The following is a 22,287-nucleotide window of genomic DNA, read 5'->3' as shown; positions in this document are numbered from 1 at the left end:
TAAGTTATGAATTTCTAAGATTCAAGTAGCATAAACTCTAACTTCACATGTTTTTTTTTTTAAGGAGAACCATTGTTATGCATAAATTTTGGCAATGATTTTTTATTAACAGCATAATTCTAGGCCAAAAATTCTATGATTTTAAGAAAGTAAAGAAAGAGAATAGCACTAAACTTATCTTCCCATCTGTACTTCAATTTATTTATTTTTTTTCACATTTGACAAAGTATTTATTATAAATGTTTCATTTTTATATAAGGCATATATTTTGGACAAAATCTGTTCAATGTTCACTACTGGTATGAGTTTTCAGATGTTCAATGAATTTAAAATTTGAATAAGTTTTCAAAATATTATTTAACTATTTAGGGTTTCTGGGTACAATGAATTCTCCAAAAATCAGTAGTGTTTAAGAAACATTGTGGTTAAGAAATGTTTTTTTTTTTTTTCCATTTGTATTCTCTCTAACCAGTATGTATCCACAAGCGCTGGGTATTGGTGAATAAATTTTGGAGGCATTGTCACATTGTCAATTTTCACATTTCAAAACTTTGTCTCTTCTATGGTTATTGTGGTGAGGATTAAATGTTGACTCTTTCTTAGAGGAATGATACGATGGTCTCATTTGTAAAGCTTCTCTCCAGTGTGTTTTCTCTGATGTCTAGTAATGTATGATATATAATTTAAAATGTTTCTACATTCTCTACATTTATGTCTTCTTTCCAGAATAAATATCTTAGTGGTGAAAAAGAATTGATTTCTTATTAAAAGCTTTGCTACATTGTTTTCATTTTAGGGGTTCTTTTCTGTATAAATTCTGTTAATGAGGTTTAGTTTTTCTTTAAAAGTATTATCACTTTATCTACATTTCACATTCACCAGGGTGTCTTCTGCTGTGGTGAATAAAGTTTTATTTTTTATTAAAATTTTTTGCACTTATTCACATTTGTAGGGCTATTCTCCAGTGTGAGTTCTGCTGTGGTGAATAAGGCTTGTTTAATGGCTAAAAGCTTTGCCACATTCCTTACATTTGTAGGGCTTTTCTCCAATGTGAATTCTGTTGTGGCAATAAGGGTGGATATTTGAGTAAAAACTTCATCACATACTTTGCATTTGTGAGGCTTCTCTCCAGTGTGAGTTCTTCTTTGGCAAACAAGGTGTGATTTTTCAACTGAAAGCTTTGCCACATTCTTTACAATTGTAGGGCTTCTCTGCAGTGTGAATTCTGCTGTGGAAAATAACATCTATTTTTTGACTGAAAGCTTTGCCACCATCTTTACATTTGTAGTGATTCTCTCTAGTGTGAGTTCTTCTGTGGTGAATAAGGTCTATTTTTGACTGAAAGCTTTGCCACATTCTTTACATTTGTAGGGCTTCTCTCCAGTGTGAGTTCTGCTTTGGCAAATAAGGTATGAGTTTTGACTGTATGTTTTGCCACATTCTTTACATTTCTAGGACTTCTCACCAGTGTGCCTTCTGCTGTGCCTAATAAGGTATAGTTTTTGACTAAAAGCTTTGCCACATTCTTTACATTTGTAGGGCTTCTCTCCAGTGTGAGTTCTGCTATGGCGAATAAGGTGTGATTTTTGATAGAAAGCTTTGCCACATTCTTTACAATTGTAGGGCTTCTCTCCAGTGTGCATTCTGCTGTGGCACATAAGGCATGATTTTTGACTAAAAGCTTTGCCACATTCTTTACATTTGTAGGGCGTCTCTCCAGTGTGCATTCTGCTGTGGCACATAAGGCATGATTTTTGACTAAAAGCTTTGCCACATTCTTTACATTTGTAGGGCTTCTCTCCAGTGTGCATTCTGCTGTGCCTAAAAAGGTCTAGTTTTTGACTAAAAGCTTTGCCACATTCTTTACATTTGTAGGGCTTCTCTCCAGTGTGAGTTCTTCTGTGGCAAATAAGGTGTGATTTTTGATAGAAAGCTTTGCCACATTCTTTACAATTGTAGGGCTTCTCTCCAGTGTGCATTCTGCTGTGGCACCTAAGGCATGATTTTTGACTAAAAGCTTTGCCACATTCATTACATTTGTAGGGCTTCTCTCCAGTGTGTGTTCTGCTGTGGTGAGTAAGGTTTGATTTTCGATTGAAAGCTTTCCCACATTCTTTACATTTGTAGGGCTTCTCTCCAGTGTGAGTTCTGCTGTGGCGAGTAAGGTTTGATTTTCGACTGAAAGCTTTTCCACATTCTTTACATTTGTAGGGCTTCTCTCCAGTATGAGTTATGCTGTGGCAAGTAAGGCTTTCTTTTCGACTGAAAGCTTTTCCACATTCTTTACATTTGTAGAGCTTCTCTCCAGTATGAGTTCTGCTGTGGTAAGTAAGGCCTTCTTTTCGACTGTAAGCTTTTCCACATTCTTTACATTTGTAGGGCTTCTCTCCAGTATGAGTTCTGCTGTGGTAAGTAAGGCCTTCTTTTCGACTGTAAGCTTTTCCACATTCTTTACATTTGTAGAGCTTCTCTCCAGTATGAGTTCTGCTGTGGTAAGTAAGGCCTTCTTGTCGACTGAAAGCTTTTCCACATTCTTTACATTTGTAGGGCTTCTCTCCAGTATGAGTTCTGCTGTGGTAAGTAAGGCCTTCTTTTCGACTGTAAGCTTTTCCACATTCTTTACATTTGTAGGGCTTCTCTCCAGTATAAATTCTCTGGTGGTAAACAAGGTCTGAATTTTTATATGACTTCTGTTGTTCACTCTCACTTGTAGTTTTCCATATTTTATTTTGTTGTAAATAGTCAATATTACAACTTGTATATTTTCCACTTATCACTTTGTGAAATATATGTTTTATGCCCTTTTCTGGTGAATATTCTTGGGTATCTTGAGGAGTCAGGGCAAGGAAGGCAAAGTTTCTATAGTTCTCTAACATCACCTCTTTATATAAGTTTTTCTGAGCAGGCTGAAGGCATTCCCACTCCTCTTGAGTAAAATCAATGGCTATATCCCTGAATGTTAACAGTACCATTTCCTGGCTCTCAGGGTTCTCAGCATTCTCCCTGTGGTTTGTTTTCAGATTCTGCATTGCACAGAAACCTGGGCTCCACATCCAGGTCAGAAAGCCTACAAAAAGTTTGAAAAAATGGCGGGCTTCAGACACAAAGGGAACAGCCAATTTATCTTTAATTCTAATAGTTATTCAGAGAAAACTCCTCTAAATAAAATAATGACTTAAATTACTTCTTCATATCGAATTAAATTTAAACCACTTGATTTCAAGCCTTAAAATCTAAGTCATAATTATGACAAAGTCAGTTCTCCTGAAGTTATATTAATAATATTAACACATTGTAAAAGAATGGTATTAAATTTTCTTTATAAATCAAAGTAGACAGTAAATACTATCCTTAATGTGGAAAAACAGACATGCAAAAATAATCAGGAAATTTCTTTATCTAGCAGTGATAAGCAATAACCCCATCAAACATTAAATTTTGTATAAGCTCTCTAAAATTAAAACAATATAATGCTGCCCACAAATAGACCAAAAAATATGGAATGAAAGAAATTACAGAAATAGACTTGACTCAAATGTGGCATTACTATGGAATAAAATTGCTATCAATTCATTGGGAAAAATATGGACTTTTTAATTAGTGCAACTGGAACAAATTGTTAAGACATCTGGAAAAAGATAAATTGAAATTATTATTCCATATTAAACAAAATAATAAACACAAATGGATAAAGAATGTAAAAAACAATAACAAATAAGCAAAAACAGAAATCATATTAAAGTAAAGCATAGGTACATATATTACTCTGAGCATAGGAAATAACACTCCATTTCTCAAAATACAGATATAATAAAAGAATATTAATAGTTTGAAAACATTAAAAGATTTCTTATGGGTAAAAAATTCATTCTGATCCAAAAGCAAAGTCACAAGACAACTGTCAAACTGGGGGAAATATTTACAATATTCATCACAGGTAAAAGACTAATAACCATATTATATACAGGTATTTTTAAATCTAAGAATTTAAAAGACCAAACTTCCAATAGAAAACAGGGCAACAGAGAACATAAAAAACTACAATGAAAACAAAATTTAAAAAGACATAAACATATGAAATAATGTTTACTCTCATAAGTAAATTTAATTAAAGCAATGGATCTGACATTATTCACAGTATTCATATACATATTCATGACATACCATTTTTATTTTTTTTTCATGTTTATGCACTGCTAGGTATCCATCTCAGGTTATCTAGCATCTATGCTAGGACAGTACACTACACTGAGGCACATCCCTGCCCCATTTCTAATTTTTGAATTAGCAACATTTTGAAATTATAAATAGATGCATGAGGAGGCAATGAGGAAAGAAGCATCCCCACACACTGATAAATAGCTATTATTAATTGAATATTTATTATGTGGTAGTGCTTTACATACTCAATTTCATTTAGAATTTACCATAACTAGTAGGGTTTCTTATCATCTTCTGGTTTAGATATTTAGAAACCAAAGCTTAGAATATTTAAATTACTATCCCAAGGTCACACAGGTGGTATTTGAGTGAGAATAACCTGAATGACTCTGTAGTCCAAATTCTATAAATCATAAACTTGTTTTAAAAATGTCCAGGGCTCACACTGAGAAAAGAGAAGGATCTCCTGAAGAGGGGGAACTTAAGAATAACACATTTATATGGCAACAGTTATTTATCCAAAAGAATTAACAGAAGAAAAACCAATTAAAACTGTGTCTGGCTTGACAGTGGTACATACGTGCAAGCCCAGCGGCTGGGGAGGCTGAGGCAGGAGGCACACAGATTTCGAATTTAGCAATTTAGTGAGACCCTGAACAACTCATCGAAACCCTGTCTCTAAATAAAATATGAAAAAGGGCTGGGAATGTGGCTCAGTGGTTAAGCGCTCCTAGGTTTAATCCTTGCACCCCCTCACCCCCCCCCAAAAAAGGTGAAAAGAAACACTTGGGAGTGCCTCCTAATACTCAAAAGGAGGCACAAAATCTTTGTTGTTTGGGATTACTAAGCCTGGGCTGATGTTTGCCATCTTCCCCAGTGCAGAGAAGTGAAATGTTCCTTTTAATTGGGAAGAAAAAGGCCAACACAGAACTGAGAAATAGAAATAATCTGATTGCTCAAGTCTTTTATGTTCCTCATTCCAACATTGTCAAAGCACTTCTTCCCTAATCTATTTTTTTAACGTTATTTCAGGAAGAAATATTGCAACTAATTTAATTTGTTTTTACATAGAACCACAAAGGCATGTTAGTAAAACTTTTTGATTAAGAGAAAGACTAATCATAAATCACTTTAAAAAGTGATTAGCGTGGCATTGAGGTATACACTGAACGGAAGGGAGAGGGATTGGAGGCAGCACCCTAGAGAATTGATCTAGTGCAAAGCTAGATCTGGTGAGTGATGTCAATACCTAAAATGGGATTGATGGAAGAGCTGTCAGGATAAGTAAGTAAAAACACTACCAAAGAGGTAACCACCAGGAGATGAGTTTGAGTTCAGCTCAGGATGGGAGCTTTTACTCTGAACCAGTAACTGCTAAAGGTAGGCATAGCTGGTTTCAATAGAAGAGATGGTTGAGAGTGTAAATAGAGAATGAAGAACATATCATAGACCCTAACCTTGTAATACTTGTCAGGAACAGAAAAAGCAACTGAATAAAAAAGACAAAGGAATATAAAAGAAGTAAAGGAAAAATAATACGAAAAAATGGAGTTTTTCATGTCAATTTCATTTTGTTTTTGGATGAAGTGTGACTTCAGGTTCATGTACCTGATTGGATTTTATTTGGATTTTACCACATTTTCTGAGACCAAACAGCCAAGTTATGGATTTAGCTTTCACATTTGTACTCCTGTTGTACCCTGAAAATTTCAGCTCAGGGCACTATTTTCCATCTTAAACATTTCTAGCACATTGTGCCAGGCTTTTTGTGATTTATTAGTTGTTCAAAACATTACATAGCTCTTGACATATCATATTTCATACTTTTGATTCAAGTGGGTTATGAACTCCCATTTTTACCCCGTATACAGATTGCACAATCACATCAGTTACACATCCACGTTTTTACATAGTGTCATACTAGTGTCTGTTGTATTCTGCTGCCTTTCCTATCCTCTACTATCCCCCCTCCCCTCCCCTCCCCTCCCCTCCCATCTTCTCTCTCTACCCCATCTACTGTAGTTCATTACTCTCCCTTGTTTTTTTCCCCTTTCCCCTCTTCCTCTTATATGTAATTTTGTATAATGATGGGGGGTCTCCTTCCATTTCCCTGAAATTTCCCTTCTCTCTCCCTTTCCCTCCCACCTCTCGTCCCTGTTTAATGTTAATCTTCTTCTCATGCTCTTCTTCCCTGCTCTGTTCTTAGTTGTTCTCCTTATATCAAAGAAGACATTTGGCATTTGTTTTTTAGGGCTTGGCTAGCTTCACTTAGCATAATCTGCTCTAGTGTCATACATTTCCCTGCAAATGCCATGATTTTGTCATTTTTTAGTGCTGAGTAATACTCCATTGTGTATAAATGCCACATTTATTTTTATCCATTCATCTATTGAAGGGCATCTAGGTTGGTTCCACAGTCTAGCTATTGTGAATTATGCTGCTATGAACATCGATGTAGCAGTATCCCTATAGTACGCTCTTTTAAGGTCTTTAGGGAATAGTCCGAGAAGGGGAATAGCTGGGTCAAATGGTGGTTCCATTCCCAGCTTTCCAAGGAATCTCCATACTGCTTTCCAAATTGGCAGCGCCAATTTACAGTCCCACCAGCAATGTACAAGTGTACCCTTTTCCCCACATCCTCGCCAGCACTTGTTGTTTAACTTCATAATGGCTGCCAATCTTACTGGAGTGAGATGGTATCTTAGAGTGGTTTTAATTTGCATTTCTCTGATTGCTAGAGATGGTGAGCATTTTTTCATGTACTTGTTGATTGTTTGTATGTCCTCCTCTGAGAAGTGTCTGTTCAGTTCCTTGGCCCATTTGTTGATTGGGTTATTTGTTTTCTTATTAATTTTTTGAGTTCTTTGTATACTCTGGATATTAGGGCTCTATCTGAAGTGTGAGGAGTAAAAATTTGTTCCCAGGCTGTAGGCTCCCTATTTACCTCTCTTATTGTTTCTCTTGCTGAGAAAAAAAAAACTTTTTAGTTTGAGTAAGTACCATTTGTTGATTCTTGTTTTTAACTCTTATGCTATGGGTGTCCTATTAAGGAATTTGCATCTAACAGACGCAGAGTCTCTGTTTTGATATCAAGCTCCTTGATCCATTTTGAGTTAACTTTTGTGCATGGCGAGAGAAAGGGATTCAGATTCATTTTGTTGCATATGGATTTCCAGTTTTCCCAGCACCATTTGTTGAAGATGCTATCCCTCCTCCATTGCATGCTTTTAGCCCCTTTGTCAAATATAAGACAGTTGACTTATGTTCTTAATATGACACATTAAATTAGTAGGTATTATTGTATTATGTTTTACTTTATCATGAATGATTTATCACCTAAAACTAGATATGTTTCAGGAAAAAAATGTACTTAAAATATGTTGAGAAAAAAATAATAAAATTAATATGAGTGCTGTTTATAATGTAATTCATTATAAACAGTAAAAAAAAATCAGACTTGAGCATTGCTCTGTAAAAATTTCACAGACAAGTTGGCCTGTTGCTGATTAAGGAATTATGTTTAAAAGTCTTCTTCTTCATTCAATGTCTGCATGATTTCAATGCAAACAAAGAAGATATATTTGTTTTTGATTTTAAGTGGGAATGCCTCTAAATATGGATTACTTAATAAGAGCTGAAAAAAACAATCACACAACAGATGGAAGAATTCTCTGGATCACTCTCTACTGCTTAGGATTCAAGGAAAAGTAGTCAGAGCCAGACTACAGCAGAAATTACTCAAAATTGCAAATGCTGCCTGAAAAGCTTGTAACAACATTTTGTGAATGTATGCCTCAAAAGGGAAAAGCATAAATTTAACATAGCAGATTTATCCGTTATTCTCACTGAACTTTCTATCTCTTCATTTTAAAACCGAAGACATTGCTTTAATATAAAGTGCAATACTTTCAAATATCACTGGCATAAACACCATCTCACATCAAGTTTTCCTTCATTATCCAGATATTGATTGTTCTCTAAAGAAAACATTTAAATATACCTTCATATTTTATATCTAAATTATGTTTCTTTTAAAAATATAGAAAACTAACCAATAGTTCTGCTTTCATGAAGATGAGTTAGAATTAACTATTACCTGTTTTTTCTGCTAGTACAACTAACATCTTTGGACAGTACATAAAAATCAAATGAAATCAAACCAAACAAACACTATTCTGAAAGGTGGAGAGAAGGTCAAGTGGCTAGCTATCTTAAATTCAAGAAATTATTAAAAATGGCAAGAGGTTGCCAGTTGCGGTGGCATAAGCCTGTCATTCCAGCTGCACAGAAGACTGAGGATGAAGGATCCGTTGTTAAGTTAGCTTTAGCAACTTAGTGGGAACCTGTCTCTAAAGAAAGTCTTTTAAAAAGCATAAAGAAGGTCTAGAAATGTTGGTTGCTTGCTTACTATTTAAGTGCCCCTGAGTTCAATCCCCATTACCAAAAACAAGGCAGGTGTTGAATTCTTGGGTTTTCTTTTTATGTCATGTATCCCAGACATGAAAGAAATTGTTACACTCTGAATTTAATCAATACAGGTTATTGGTTATAGATTAGAAATTATATATTAATAAAATATTAATTACTAAAATAATAGGATTAGAAAATAAGTGTTACAGAATTAGTAATGTTAAGTTACTCCAGTCTGCCATAGTTAAAAGATAAAAAGTAACAATACAACAATATAATCACTGTAAGACATAGAATCTAAGTTGCTAACAATAAGATATAGAAAATATAGTGTGATAAATGTAAGCTTAGAGGTCTAATATAGTTACACATATTTACAGATATTTACAGATAAATATAGAGATGGATATAGAGATGGATGTAGTGTTATTTTTAAATTGTTTTTGTGTAGACCTATACAAATGAGGATGTAGATCTAAACAAATGAGGATATAGGCCCCCATAAATGAGTATACGTTTTTCTCTTTTTGCTCTGCTAACTGCATTTTCAGCCCTTGTATTTTGCTTGCTTGCAATTTGCAAAATTCCATAGGGAAGTCCCCAGGGTATGATTTTCTTTGCTATTTTCTTCCTGAAATACTTTGGTCACAAACAACTCAGGGCTGCTGTTCTTTCAGAGAGCACTTGGTCTCTGACAAAAGTAGTCCCTGGCCAGGTAAAATTGACAAAATACAAAGTTTTGATTTGTTTCTAATTCAGAATTAGTGTGTTTTCCGAGTGGTCTCCCCATAACAAAATAATGGCCTAAAAAATAACTTAAAACATTAACAGAGGGGCTGGGGATGTGGCTCAAGCGGTAACGCGCTCGCCTGGCATGCATGCGGCCCGGGTTCGATCCTCAGCACCACATACCAACAAAGATGTTGTGTCCGCCGAGAACTAAAAAATAAATATTAAAAATTCTCTTCTCTCTCTCTCTCTCTCTCTCTCTCTCTCTCTCTCTCTCTCTCTCCTCTCTCTCTCTTTCTTTAAAAAAAAACATTAACAGAGACAGACAAAATTAAATTAAAAAAGGAAAAAAGAAAAAAAAGAAAAATGGCAAATGCTTCTTCTTTCTCTATACCCAAATGTTCAGGAAAGAGGCAACCTCGCAAGAGAGAACACTTTAGGCAATAATCTTGCTACTACAGTGAAAAGTCACAAGAGTGGCTCTATTTTCACCCATAGCAGCAAAGGCTGAGTACAGAGCCCATACTTCTTTTAAAAAATTAGTTGTAAATGAAACATTTTATTTATTTATTTATTTTGTGGTGCTCAGGATTGAACTCAGGGCCTCACACATGCCAGGCAAGGGCTGTACTACTGAGCCACAACTCCAGCCCCAGAGCCCATACTTCTACCCACACCAAACTATAATGAAGCAATCAATACCCTCTCCTGTTGGGGTGGTATCAGAAGAGTCCAAAATAGAGCTAGACCTTACCAAAAGCAGAAAAGTTTCTCTGTTTCCTTCTAAAACCACCTTCAAATCAAAAGAGAAATAAGTGGGGAATTCATATTTCTATCCTCCACCACAGCAACCATTATAGTAAGCAGGAAGTCCTCAGGATTGTGTCAAGGATCATGCCCAGGTTTGTTGTTGTTACTGTTTTCCTGTTTTTATTTTGTCCCTCTTATGCACATAAAAGTTGTTGGATGGATGTACTTGGGTATGCTGTCTATACGAAACTCAGTGAATATATATTATTTACAGCTGAAAAAATGATGGAGAAGATACATCTTTAAAACATTCATGAGAAGGCAGAAGTGGCTATATTAACATAAGCTAAAGTACATTTCAGACAAAAAGTATGATGAGTAACCAAAAGAGAGATATATATAATAATAAGTGGTTAAATCCAACAAAACAATATAAGTATTCTAAAAATGAGCAGAAATGAACAGGTATAAAACATATAAAAGTAAAATTGATAGATTTTTAAGGACAAAAATAGACAAATAACCAATTACTTTTGAAGATTTCAATACCTTTCTCTCAGCAATAGGATGAACATATGGTAAGAAAATGAACCAGTCTAGAGAATTAATCATGAACACCTGCATCATTCTGCAGTCATGCATAACAAAATAGCATAAATGAATAAATTTAAAAATGAATACCTTTAAATAACAGATCTATGTAACACTTAAATTACATACCACTTAAAACCAAAGTAAATATTCTTCTATAAACAACTATTTCAAGCAGTTGATGGTTCATACCAAACTCAAATAGTAGTTCTTTCACCACACACAACCTCCAACACTATCAAAATCTCCAACCAGAATTATATATTTCTTAGAACTTGTAAACACTTTAAAACATAGGCATTACTCTAAAATTCAAACTATGAGTCATTTTTGGTGTTAAGCATTGAAAAAGCGTAATGCCACGAATCACCCATTATAGTATCATGTAGAATAGTTTCATTGTGTAAAAAAATTATCTTAGCTCTGCCTTTTCATCTCTGCTTCTTCCCTCACTTCTGGCAACCACTGATTATTTTACTTTGGCCACAGTTTTGTTTTTCCCATATTATCATAGTGGGAATTAAGTACTACATAATCTTTTCAAATGGATTCCTTCCCTCACTTATATACATTTGAGACCCTCCCTGTCTTTTCATGTTTTTCATAAATGCATGTAACATAGTTTTCTCCATTTCAATCCCCAGTATTGTTTATTGACTTTACTCCTTCCTCCTCCAAATCCCCTTAGTCTACTATATTTGTTCCTTTCTATTTATCTACTTATTACCTTAAATGAGGCATTGTAGTATATTTAAAATCATAACATGTTGTGCTATATTCATACATATACCTAGCATAATTTGGTCAACTTCATTCCCTAGTTCTTCTCCTCCCCATTTCCTCTGCCTTCATCTTTGATTAATTGCATAAAAACTTAGTGGAGAACTGCATCAACAGACTAGACCAATCTTAACATTATGAGGAATCAAGGATAATATAGGTGCATTGGAATACTTAGACAGAAATAAAGGGGAGGAAACAATGAATAGAATATATAGAGCTCTGGAACAACATTAAAATGTCAAACTTGAAACTGAGAGGAATTGAGGAAGGAGAGGAGAAACAAACGAATGGCATAGCAAAATTATTCAGTAATATAATAGCAGAAAATGAGCTTAATCTGGGAATAGTGTAAGGTTGAATAGTATGTGACTTGGCTCTGCTGTAATAGTAAATAGGGTTCAGTGTCTTCTTTCAAAATGGTTCCAATGTTGGGAAGAGTAGAGGACACAAAGAGTAGATATCAATACCTGAATATTCACCCAACCCAAGGTACTTGAAAGAAGCTCACAAAATTGTTCCTTGCTAAAAGAAGTGATAATCATCCCAATAGCTGGGTAGACATACAAGCAGTATGAAAAACAAGGGAACAAACCACCTCAAACAGCCTACAACACACAGCAACTGACCACATTGACACTATAGTGAAGGAAATGTCAGAAAAAGACTTCATAAAATTTATAGTTAAAATGGTCAACGAGCCAAAGAAGATTTAAAAAATAAAATTTAAAATATTGGATTAAGAAGATAATTCCTATAAAGAGGTAGAGGTTCTGAAAAAGAATAAAATGAAAATCCTGGAAATGAAATACTTACTAAAATAAATTAATAATTCCATACAAAATATATACCAATAGATTAGACCACTCTGAGGGTAGATCTTCTGGCCTTGTAGACAAAGCATATAATCTTGAAAATAATAAACTTAAAATAAAAAGATGTTAAAAAATCATGACCAGGATATTCAATAGCAATCTGGGTAAATATCAAGAGACCAAATTTAAAGAATCACTGGAGTAAAGTAAAGCTCTGAAATACAAACTGAAGGACTGCACAATCTTTTTCAATTAAATGATAACTATAAATTATTCCAAATCTTAGGAATGAGATGGAAATTCAAGTCTAAGATTATATATATATATATATATATATATATATATATATATATATATATATAAACTCCAAATAGAACCACAGAAGATCTTCTCCCAGACATATTTTGAAGTAAATGCCTAGTTATGGAACAAGGATAGATTTTTTTAAAGCTGTTAGAGAAAAATGGAAAGTCACATTTGGAGGTAAACTAAGTCAGATTTCAAATCATTCCTCAACCCAGATCTTAAAACCCTAGATGGCTTGTCATGATAAATACCAAGGCCCAAAAGAAAACAGGCACAAACCTATTTTAGTATAGTCAGCAAAGTTTTCAGAATATTGAAAATGAAATAAAAAAATTTAATAAGTAGAAACTGAAAAAAATCAAAACCACTTAACCTACACAACAAAACATATCCAATGAAGTATTTCATGCAGATATATAAAAAATGAAAGTGGAAACCAGCAGAAAGATGAATTGTGTTAGAAAAATAGTCAATTAAATGAGAATAAAGTCTGAATCACTAGAAAAAAAATTGTAGGAAATAAAAATCATCTTTCTATAGTAACATTTAGTATAAATAGCCTAAATTCTTTCTTCAAAAGATACAAATTAAAAACCAAGACCCAACCATATATTGTTTGCAAGAGGTTTACCTCAAAAATACAATGACATAATGAATTTTTTAAAATGGGGGAAAACATACCTTACAAACAGAAACCAATTTCAGACAAAGTAGATTTCAAACCAAAATTAATCAGAAGAGACAGAGAGGATCATATCAAACTGGTTATGGAAAGCATCCAACAAGAAGATACAATGCTTGTAAATATTTATGCCCCAAACAATGCTGCATACTAAAAACAAAATCTTCTCATCAGAAAGAATCAAATAGACCACAGTAAAAAAAAAAATGTTGGGTGAGTTCAACATACATCTCTCACCACTATATAGGCCATCAACCATAAAATATGTAAAACCTCTTCAGAACTAAAAAGTGCTATCAATTAAATGGATCTCACAGACATCTACAGAATATTTCATCCATTGACAACTGAGTTCATTTTTATCTCTGTGGCATATGGGACATTCTCTAAAATAGATCATATTTTAATGCACAAAGCAAATTTCAGCAAACACAAAAAATAGAGATAATTCATTGCATCTCATAAAGATAAAAATAAAATAATAACTATAAAATTATAAATTAATGACAAGATAAAAAGCAGAAACTCTCTAACACGTTAGTATTAAATAATATACATTTTAATGAGAAATGAATCAAAGAGTGTATGTAGGGGAGAAATAAAAAAAATTCTTAGAAACAAGAGTGTTAAAGTTTATATATGAGGTGTTCTCCAAAGGCTCAGGTGCGAGACAATGCAAGAAAATTTAGAAATGAGAACCTGCGAGTTCAAGACCAGGCTGGGCCGCCTAGCGGGACCGGGTCCGGAAAAGAAAAAGTCGCAGAAATAAATGAATGGGTTCTTCCCACAGCCATCTCCCCAGCAGCTTCGGGGTGCTCGGACTATCCTGAAGCTTGTGGTTAGCATGAGAAATGAGAAGCGGAAATAAAGCCAGGTGGGGGTACCCAGGAGAGAAAAGGCTTCCTCAGACCACTGTGCATACGTGTCCTTGCTTGGCCTGTGTTTACTAACCAGGACAATGGCTGGAACGTGGTCGTGGATTCCAGATAAGTCAGAGGAACAAGCATCATGGGAAGAAATAGATAGAAAATGCTGTTAACACTGGGTGACTATTGTTTCAAAGTCAGAAGGTGTTCTTAACAATACAGAATATATTAATTTTCTTCCCAAATCAACTTTTATTCATATATATATATATATTGGAGTAAGTTTCTTACTTAAAAATTTTTGATAATTTGTTCCTGAAAACCTACATTGTTTTTTATTTAAACTGTCTTAATTCTGTTTTTGTGTTGACTTAGACATGGAGAAGAATTCACAAACTGTGTTCTGAGGATCTGAGACAGAGTAGTAATGGGAACATATATGTAGACCACACACACTCTGTGTTTGTATATATTTTTATATAAACATCATCCTATCCTTAAACTAGTGTGTAATGTTGTCTTCTGAAGAACATTTGTCCTTTTCAGTTGTCGGATGTTACTAAGTCGAGAATGCAGCTCTCATTAAGGATTAAAAGTGACCCTTGAGCAGGAAGAGTACAAAGTCTATGTTTTTCAAAATTATAGTGGAGCTGCAGTGTCTTGTAGATAGGAAGACATGTGACATGCGAGGACCTATGGGTGTTCTTTCAAGGAGCCAGGACGGGTGCCTTTGATAGAGTGACCAAGGACAAGAAAGCAATTTAAATCTCTAAATTTAAGTCCTTAAGGGTTTGAGGATATGGCTCAGTGGAAGAACACTTTCCTAGCATGTGCAAGTTTTATCCTCAGTGCCACAAAAGGCAATAATAAAGATACATTCAATCTTTTAGTAAAACACAACCTAAAATACAGTGAAGTATGGCATCTGTTAGCTGGTTCCATTTGTGACTTAATTCCCTTGGAGTATTAGCACCAAAAACCAAAAAGAACATTTTAACTTTTATACATGATTCACTATTTTGATTTTGAGATTTTTCTTTAGAAATTTTATATCAATACTTGATAGAAATTTGCTGTTGTGTTGTTGAGCATTTTGAACAAGTAAGTCACTGGTGTCTGCCAGTTTGTGTTCTCTCCCTGTGGGTTTTGTTTGTTTTGTGGAACCCAGGGCCTCATCCATGCTAGGCAAGCGGTCACCCAGACCCTAAGGTTCTCATGAATTTCCAAATTTCCCCACACCCAGTGGGCATTAATGAGCAGTGAGGAGAATCCTAGGATTAAACCCCAAGTTCCCCACACCTTGTAAACATCTGACTCTGACACCCCAAAAATGTTTCCCCCCATCCTTTCAAACAGATAAGGCTGCATGTATGTGGTGAATATCCTCATTTGCATCCGCCTTTCCAAAACAGCTTCACCACTGAACCATAGTGGAAACCTGGAGGCCCCTTTCGCTCTCTCAGCCCTTGATGAAGAGCTAGAGTCAGGGTTGCTGAGCTTGCAAGGTGACTGGGTGACACGTGACTTGTCAGAACACTTAGCAGGTACCTCTTGCCCTTCCCTTGCTCTTGCAGCCAGTGCTGTGTTCTTGATTCCTCAACAATGACCAGCTTTTAGAGGAGGAGAAGGTGAGTTTCATAAGAAAATGGGACACAGAAGTGCCCTCCTAGCTGGCCAGACCTTTCTGTCAGCATCCTTCTAAGAGAAAAGTGGCTGCTTGGGTTACACAAGGGGTGGAGCCACCACACATTCCTGAGCTAAAATAGCATTTACGACCCAGAGTTTGTGGTTCTGAGCTAGAACCTGAAACCTTTCTGTGGAGCTGTTATCCAGTAATTTCAGAACATCACGCGCTGCATCCCTGGAATTTACTTGATTCCCTGAACCAAACATATATATGTGAGAGACGAGTGCAAAGCCAGAATGCCCAGAGAATTTTTCTAATTCCCACTGCAGATCTAGAGATGCCTTTTGGTTTTGACTACATCCATCTGACAAGGCAGCTGGTTCATAAATACTCTCTGGCCATGGGAATGGACTCCAATTTACTAATCCCTGTTGCCCACACTCTGGGGACCCAGCCTAAAGACAGGAAGGCAGGCCTCATTAGGGCCAGCTTCCACGGTGGCTCACAGTCCTACTCACCCCACCTCTTCTGCCCTCTAAGGAGAGAAGATGTGCCGCAGATGGGCTTAGGTAAGTGCAGACTAGTGCTGAGGAAGTGGGGCGTATTTAAAAAATCCTGAGTGCCTTAGTAGGACCTGATCCTGCCCTGGGATTTGGAGTGTGGGATGTGGCGCTGGGTTCTAATCCTGAACATCATTAAATACTCAGAAGTTCTGATTTTCCTCGGATTTTTCAACACCTCCCATTTCACTTTCCTGGTTTTTGAAAAAAATGTACTTATGACATCTGTTGAAGATTATGCATATTTCAAGATTTCTTTATCTAAGGACAGCAGAGTTTTAAGGCCTCTATTACGCTGTGTTCCTAAATGCTTCCCCCAACTTGATATTATCTTGTGTATATGTTCTGATTTTTATTTTTAAAAAACAGCTTTTGTGTACATTAATCCACTTGAACCTTACATCAAACCTAGGATAATGATTCTTAGGCATTTTAGTCTCTAGATTCTGCTCTCTTTTTAATATCTATTTATAACGTCTTGTTGATAGACTCTGCCACTGTGCTCCTCTGTACATTTTGTTTTCACATGCAATCTCCCCACCCCCATACTGTGGATTGAACTCAAGCCTGCTCTACCACTGAGCTGCACTGTCGGCCTTTTTTCTTTGAGACACCCTTGCCAAGTTGCTGAGGCTGGCCTTGAACTTGCTATCCTCCTGCCTCAGCCTCCCGGGTAGCTGTGATTCTAGATGTGTGCCACCAACCTGACTACATGGAATTTGCATTTTTGTGCTGAATCAGAATCACCAGCAAGTCCTACAGAAAACTGACTATGTGATATATATATGTATGTACTGCATATATATGTACTGGATGATTTTTGTGCTTGGTAAAATTACAGTGATGATAATTTCAGTGCAGTTAATAAAGCTAACCCTTAATTCTCCAAAAAAAAAAAAAAAAAGGAAAAGAAAAAGAAAATTTAGAAATTATAAGGTTATGAGGGTATCAACCTAAACAGTGCATTAGTCCACTTGAATGGATTAAATGAGTGGTAACTATAGGCAGCTAAGGTCTGGCTGAAGGAGGTAGGTCACTGGGAGTGTGCCTTTGGAGTTTGTATTTTGTCCCTGGTGAGTGGAGCTCTTTCTTCTTTCTGGTGGCTATGTCGTGAACTGTTTTCCTCTTGCACGTTCTGACATGATGTTCTGCCTCATCTCTGGCCCACATAAATGAAGTTGGCCATCTACGGACAAAGGTCTCTGATACCATGAGCTCCAAATAAACTTTTTCTTCTCTAAAATTGTTCTTGTCAGATCTTTTGGTCACAGTGATTAAAAGCTTATGACAAAAAAAATCGAGATACAATATATTAAAATCTCTGAGACAGAATGAGGGAAGTTCTAAGAGGAAAGTTTTGAGCACTGAGTCCTACGTTAAAAAAATAGATACCAAATAAATAATCTAAGATTATACCTCAAGGCCCTAGAAAAAGAACAAGCTAAAAATTAGTAGAAAACAAAAAATAATTAAAATCAGAGTAGAAATACAGAAAATTGAGACTAAGAAGTAATAAATATGATCAGTGCAATAAAGAGTTGATTCTTTGGAATGATAAGCAAGAAGGATAAAGTCATAGCCAAACTAATCAAAAGAAAGAGATGACCCAGATTAACAAAGCTACTAATGCAAAAGGAGATATCACGATAGACACTACTGAATCCAGAAGATCATTGGAAACTATTTTGAAAATGTATACTCCATTAAGCTGGAAGATGTCAAAGACAGAGACATATGACCTACCCAAATTGAACCATAAGAATGTAAAAAACTTAAGTAGACCAATATGAAGTCATGAAAATGAAACAGCTATTAAGTCTTGGAACAATGGAACATCTATGACCATATGAATCCTTAGCTGGGATCCGTCAGACCTTTAAAGAAGAAGTAATGTAATACTCCTCAAATTTAATTCCATGAAATAGGAGAGAACAATACCAATTCATTCTGTGAAGCCCAGTATTATCCTAATAGCAAAACCAGACAAAAGCATATCAAGAAAAGAAAATTTCAGACCAATATCCCTGATGAACATAGATGCAAAAATTTTTACCAAACCACACTAAAAAAAAATCAAGAAGATAGTGTGTATCCTGATAAAGTGAGTTTCATCCCAGTTATTCAAGGTGTGTTCAAAATATGTCAATAAATAAATGTGACTCAGCACAAAAGAGATTCAAATAAAAAAATTACATGGTTATCTCAATAGATTCAGAAAAAGTATTAGACAAAATCTACTACCCATTCATGTTTAAAACACCAGAAAAAAAAGGATCAAAGGAAGTTGCCTCCACATTTTAAAGGACATCTATTTCTCAACAGTGAGAAACTTGACTGCCACCTTTCATCTTTCATTTATTTGACTTTACAATTCCAATATACCTGAATAATCTTTTGATTTATTTTTAAATTCTGCTAGCTTACCAGTATTCAACTTAAATAACAGATTGTTAGCATCAACAGACAAATGTAAAAATCATAAATTTTTATTTTCACACTTGATTTTAAAAAATTCTTCATTCCTGACATATCTGCTTCAGTGTATGTCAAACAGTTGGCAAACTATAGAAAGGCAAACTTAGTGTCAGTATGATGGTCTGCTGGCTCGGATCCCCCCCTGGCCCCCGGGGCTTGGCGCCAGCCCTGGTTTCTTGTGTGCACGTCAAAGAGGCCAGCTCCCAAGGCCTTGAAAGATTTGTGGTTTCTGTTTTCATATTTCAGCCTATAGCGGTCATGTGGGAACGTCCTGACCTGCTTGGGTCTGATAAGGTTCCTGGTTGAAGGCTTAGTATGAGTCGACAAGAACCACCTGTTCCCCTCCGTCCTTGCTTCCGCCTACCAGTAACTTTCCATTCTGTCTGAAAGAAATATATAAGTATGAGCTGAGATAATAAAGTCAGTCTCCCCCTGGATGAAGAACCTTGGTGTCCTGTGAACTCTTTTAACCCCGACGTCTCCCACCGGACTCGGTCCATTTTGCCGGACGCGGCAATGGTCATCATGAGAACATTTTACTCACATAGATGAATTTTTTTACATCTATAGACAACTTACACTGTACTAATTAGTCAGAAATATTAATATTTACAGAATTCAAAATTAAAAAGCTATAAAATATTTTCCATGATACTATAAGACAAGATAAAACTTACTACAATAAGGATATTTCTGTATTGGTAGGCATTTAATTAAAATCATTTATTATCTTTTGAGCAATGGGAAAAAATGTGTACTATGAAACCTGTAACCAAAAGAAAGCTCAAGAAGGTCTAATAATATGAAAGAAAAAGAACCTCAAAACAGAACTATGTGTGGTAGCACATTACCTGATGAAAAGAACAATTCCGTAAGTCTTAACAATCCTAAATTTGCATGTTCTCCCAATTTTTTTTTAAAGTACATGAACACATAAAATGATAGATCAATAAGCAAAATACTTAAAACCCAATGACAAAGATGAAGATTCCAATAGCACTTGTTTAATAATAGAAAATTTACACAGAAATTCAACAATCCATAGATGATAATCTTTATGAAATAATCAGAGAACTTGAACTAATTAACATTTACAGAACAAAATCCCACCAAAAACAAAAACAGCACTTCTTAAATGCACACAGAATATTCAATAATCTAGACAACAGGCAAAACAAACATCAAAATGTATAACTGTTGATATCATACAAATTTTGTGTTCAATATCAATGGGGCTTGGGTAAATAGCTCAGTGGTACAGCACTCAGTTGCATACTTAAAGCACTGGATCCATTCCTGGGCAACATGTATACACACACACACACACACACACACACACGCACGAGAAAGAAACAAATAATGTATAACATCCCTAATATTTGGCAATCAAACAGCATAACTCTAAATAATCCAGGAGTCAAAGATACAAATAGAATTTTTAAACACTAGATAGCTGATATAGGTAAATTCTATGGAGTGCATTTATTTAGTGTTGAGAGGAACATGGGTAGCATTAATTGTTTCTATTAGAAAAAAATAGTTTCAAAATAATCATCCAGAGCATTCACATTGAAAAAAAGAAAAAAATAAATCTATGTCAAAATATAATAAATATTAAACTCAGAATCAGTGAAATAGAAGAAAATTCAAAGCGAACCTGGATATTAAAAAAAACATATAATTGATAAATTCCTAACCATACTAATTGAAGAGGGGGGCAAAAATTGTCAATATCAGGAATAAAAGCAGAGCACCTTGAATGACCCCATCCATATTAACAGGAAAATAATATAATGCTACCTAACTCTTAATCCCCAAATTTGACAATTTATTTAAAACAGATGAATTCCTGGAAATAGATTTTATGTTAGTCATTTTAAATGAAAAGCCAACTTGAACTGGCAACTCTTCTTCCTCAGTTTCCCAATAATTGGGATGACAGATGTGTGCCACCATGTCAAATTTTCAAATCAATTTCTTATTTTGAATAAGTAATGTGTGAAATTATATAAAGAACACGTCATTTTATTTGTATTAATAAGTATACGTACCTTCCTGAAAGATTCCTGTAAGGAGAATATAATTTCCTGCTTGGACTGGCAGGTGGATCCCTCCTAAGCAGCCGCCTCTGCGGACAAACAGCTCTGGAGAGCAGGCTCTGCCCCACCAGTCTTCCCGCAGCTCCCAGCAGCTCACACCAATCTTTAGCGCCGAGACCCAAGTCCGAGTCCGCCTCGGAAACCAGACGTTAGAGGCGCTACCGGCGCTCTAACGTCTACGGGTATCCCCCTCGGGGTCGCAGCGGGGGCTCACTGTTATGCTAATAAGGGTTGGTCAGAAGTAGCGAGACGAGGGGTCCAGATTTATAAACTGCGCATGTCACCACGCCCCTGGAGGAGGGACCGGAAGTGGGGGCGGAGCGTGAGTCCCGGCCGGAGAACCGTGAGCTCAGCCCCCCTCACGTTCCTCGTGGCTTCCTGAGAGCCGGAACCCTCCACGCCGCCCCTGGAGCCGCTGCCTCGGCTGGAGCGCCGGAGGAGCTCGCGCCCCCGGAACTGCGGCCGCCGGAGCTGTAGCCGCCACGGAAGCGGCCCGAGCCGCCGCCCACGCGGTCGCCGGAGCCCACACCGCGGGAAACCGGTGCCGCGGCTGCTGCCGCCCTGAGCCCACGCTGTAGCCTTCAGAGCACAGGAATCTGTAGAGCCCACGCCACGTCGGAGCGATGCTGCAGGAGCACAGGAACCCTGGCCGCCAGTGCCGCCTCCAGAGTGTGGGATCCCCTGGGGCCAGGGCCTGAAGCCGCCGCCGCCCCCAGAGCACGGGAACTGTCGGAGCCCACGCTGCGCCAGGAGCGCGGGAGCCACCTCTGCTGCTGCTAGAGGCGTCCTTTCCTGGACACTGGGCCGCCGCCGCCGCCATCCACAGCACACCGGAGCCAAAGCCTCTATCGCCGCTTTCAGAGTTCGGGAGCCGGCACCGGCACCTCCGCCTCCAGGAACAGGAGCTCAGCCCTGGCCAGAGCACAGGAACCGCTGCCGCCAGAGTTCAGAGCCGCGTCGACGGGACCCGAGCCCGAAGGATGCCGCCCCAGGCTTGGCGGTGGTGGCTCCTGCAGCTGAGGCGGGCGCGAGGAAGGACAGCCCGATCACCCGCGGATTCCTGTCTTCTCCTCCAGGGGCAGAGACCCTGCCGAAGACTGGAGTGCCTTGAAGAAGGAGGTAGGTGCTGGGACCCACTCGGGAGTGTGCAGGCTCCTTGGGTGGGGGGTGAGGGTGGGGGTGGGCAGTGGCTTCTCTAGAGGTGCCCCGTGGCAGCAGGAGCCACCACATTAGAAGCCACTCATCCATTGGGGGCCTCTACCTCCACAGGTCTGGAGATGTGGCCTGCGAGTTTGGAGGTTGTGGGGCTAGAGGCCAGGGGATACCTCTGGTGTCTGTAAGTTGTGTGAAGGGGCAGATGCGGTGTGAGGATCACCTAGGTGGGGGGCATAGCTTAAAATGTCTGGGACCCTGTTTTGTGGAGAAAAGGTGTGTGG

At 37.1% G+C, this 22,287-nt stretch overlaps 1 protein-coding gene and 2 long non-coding RNA genes across 3 annotated transcripts in view; 2 read left to right on the top strand and 1 right to left on the bottom strand.

Annotated features, from left to right (window-relative positions):
• Positions 1-22,287, top strand: part of LOC308646601 — a 127,465-nt gene that overhangs the window by 19,971 nt on the left and 85,207 nt on the right. The gene's annotated exons all lie outside the window — the stretch shown is intronic.
• LOC308646599 (uncharacterized protein) lies at positions 307-20,847 on the bottom strand. The gene is made up of 2 exons (XM_081289762.1): positions 20,804-20,847; positions 307-3,067 (listed from the first exon to the last, which is right to left on the bottom strand). The coding sequence occupies exon 2, from the start codon at positions 3,051-3,053 to the stop codon at positions 1,452-1,454; it is 1,602 nt and encodes a 533-aa protein (XP_081145888.1). The 5' UTR covers positions 3,054-3,067; positions 20,804-20,847; the 3' UTR covers positions 307-1,451.
• LOC308646600 lies at positions 15,665-17,520 on the top strand. Its single transcript, XR_014021431.1, has 2 exons — positions 15,665-15,718; positions 16,844-17,520. It is a non-coding gene; the product is annotated as an uncharacterized lncRNA (long non-coding RNA).

This window comes from Spermophilus citellus, assembly GCF_964194105.1.
Source record: "Spermophilus citellus genome assembly, chromosome: 4".
NCBI classification, from domain to species: Eukaryota; Metazoa; Chordata; class Mammalia; order Rodentia; family Sciuridae; genus Spermophilus; species Spermophilus citellus.
Note: the sequence above shows the minus strand (reverse complement) of the source record. Positions and strands in the feature narration are given on the sequence as shown.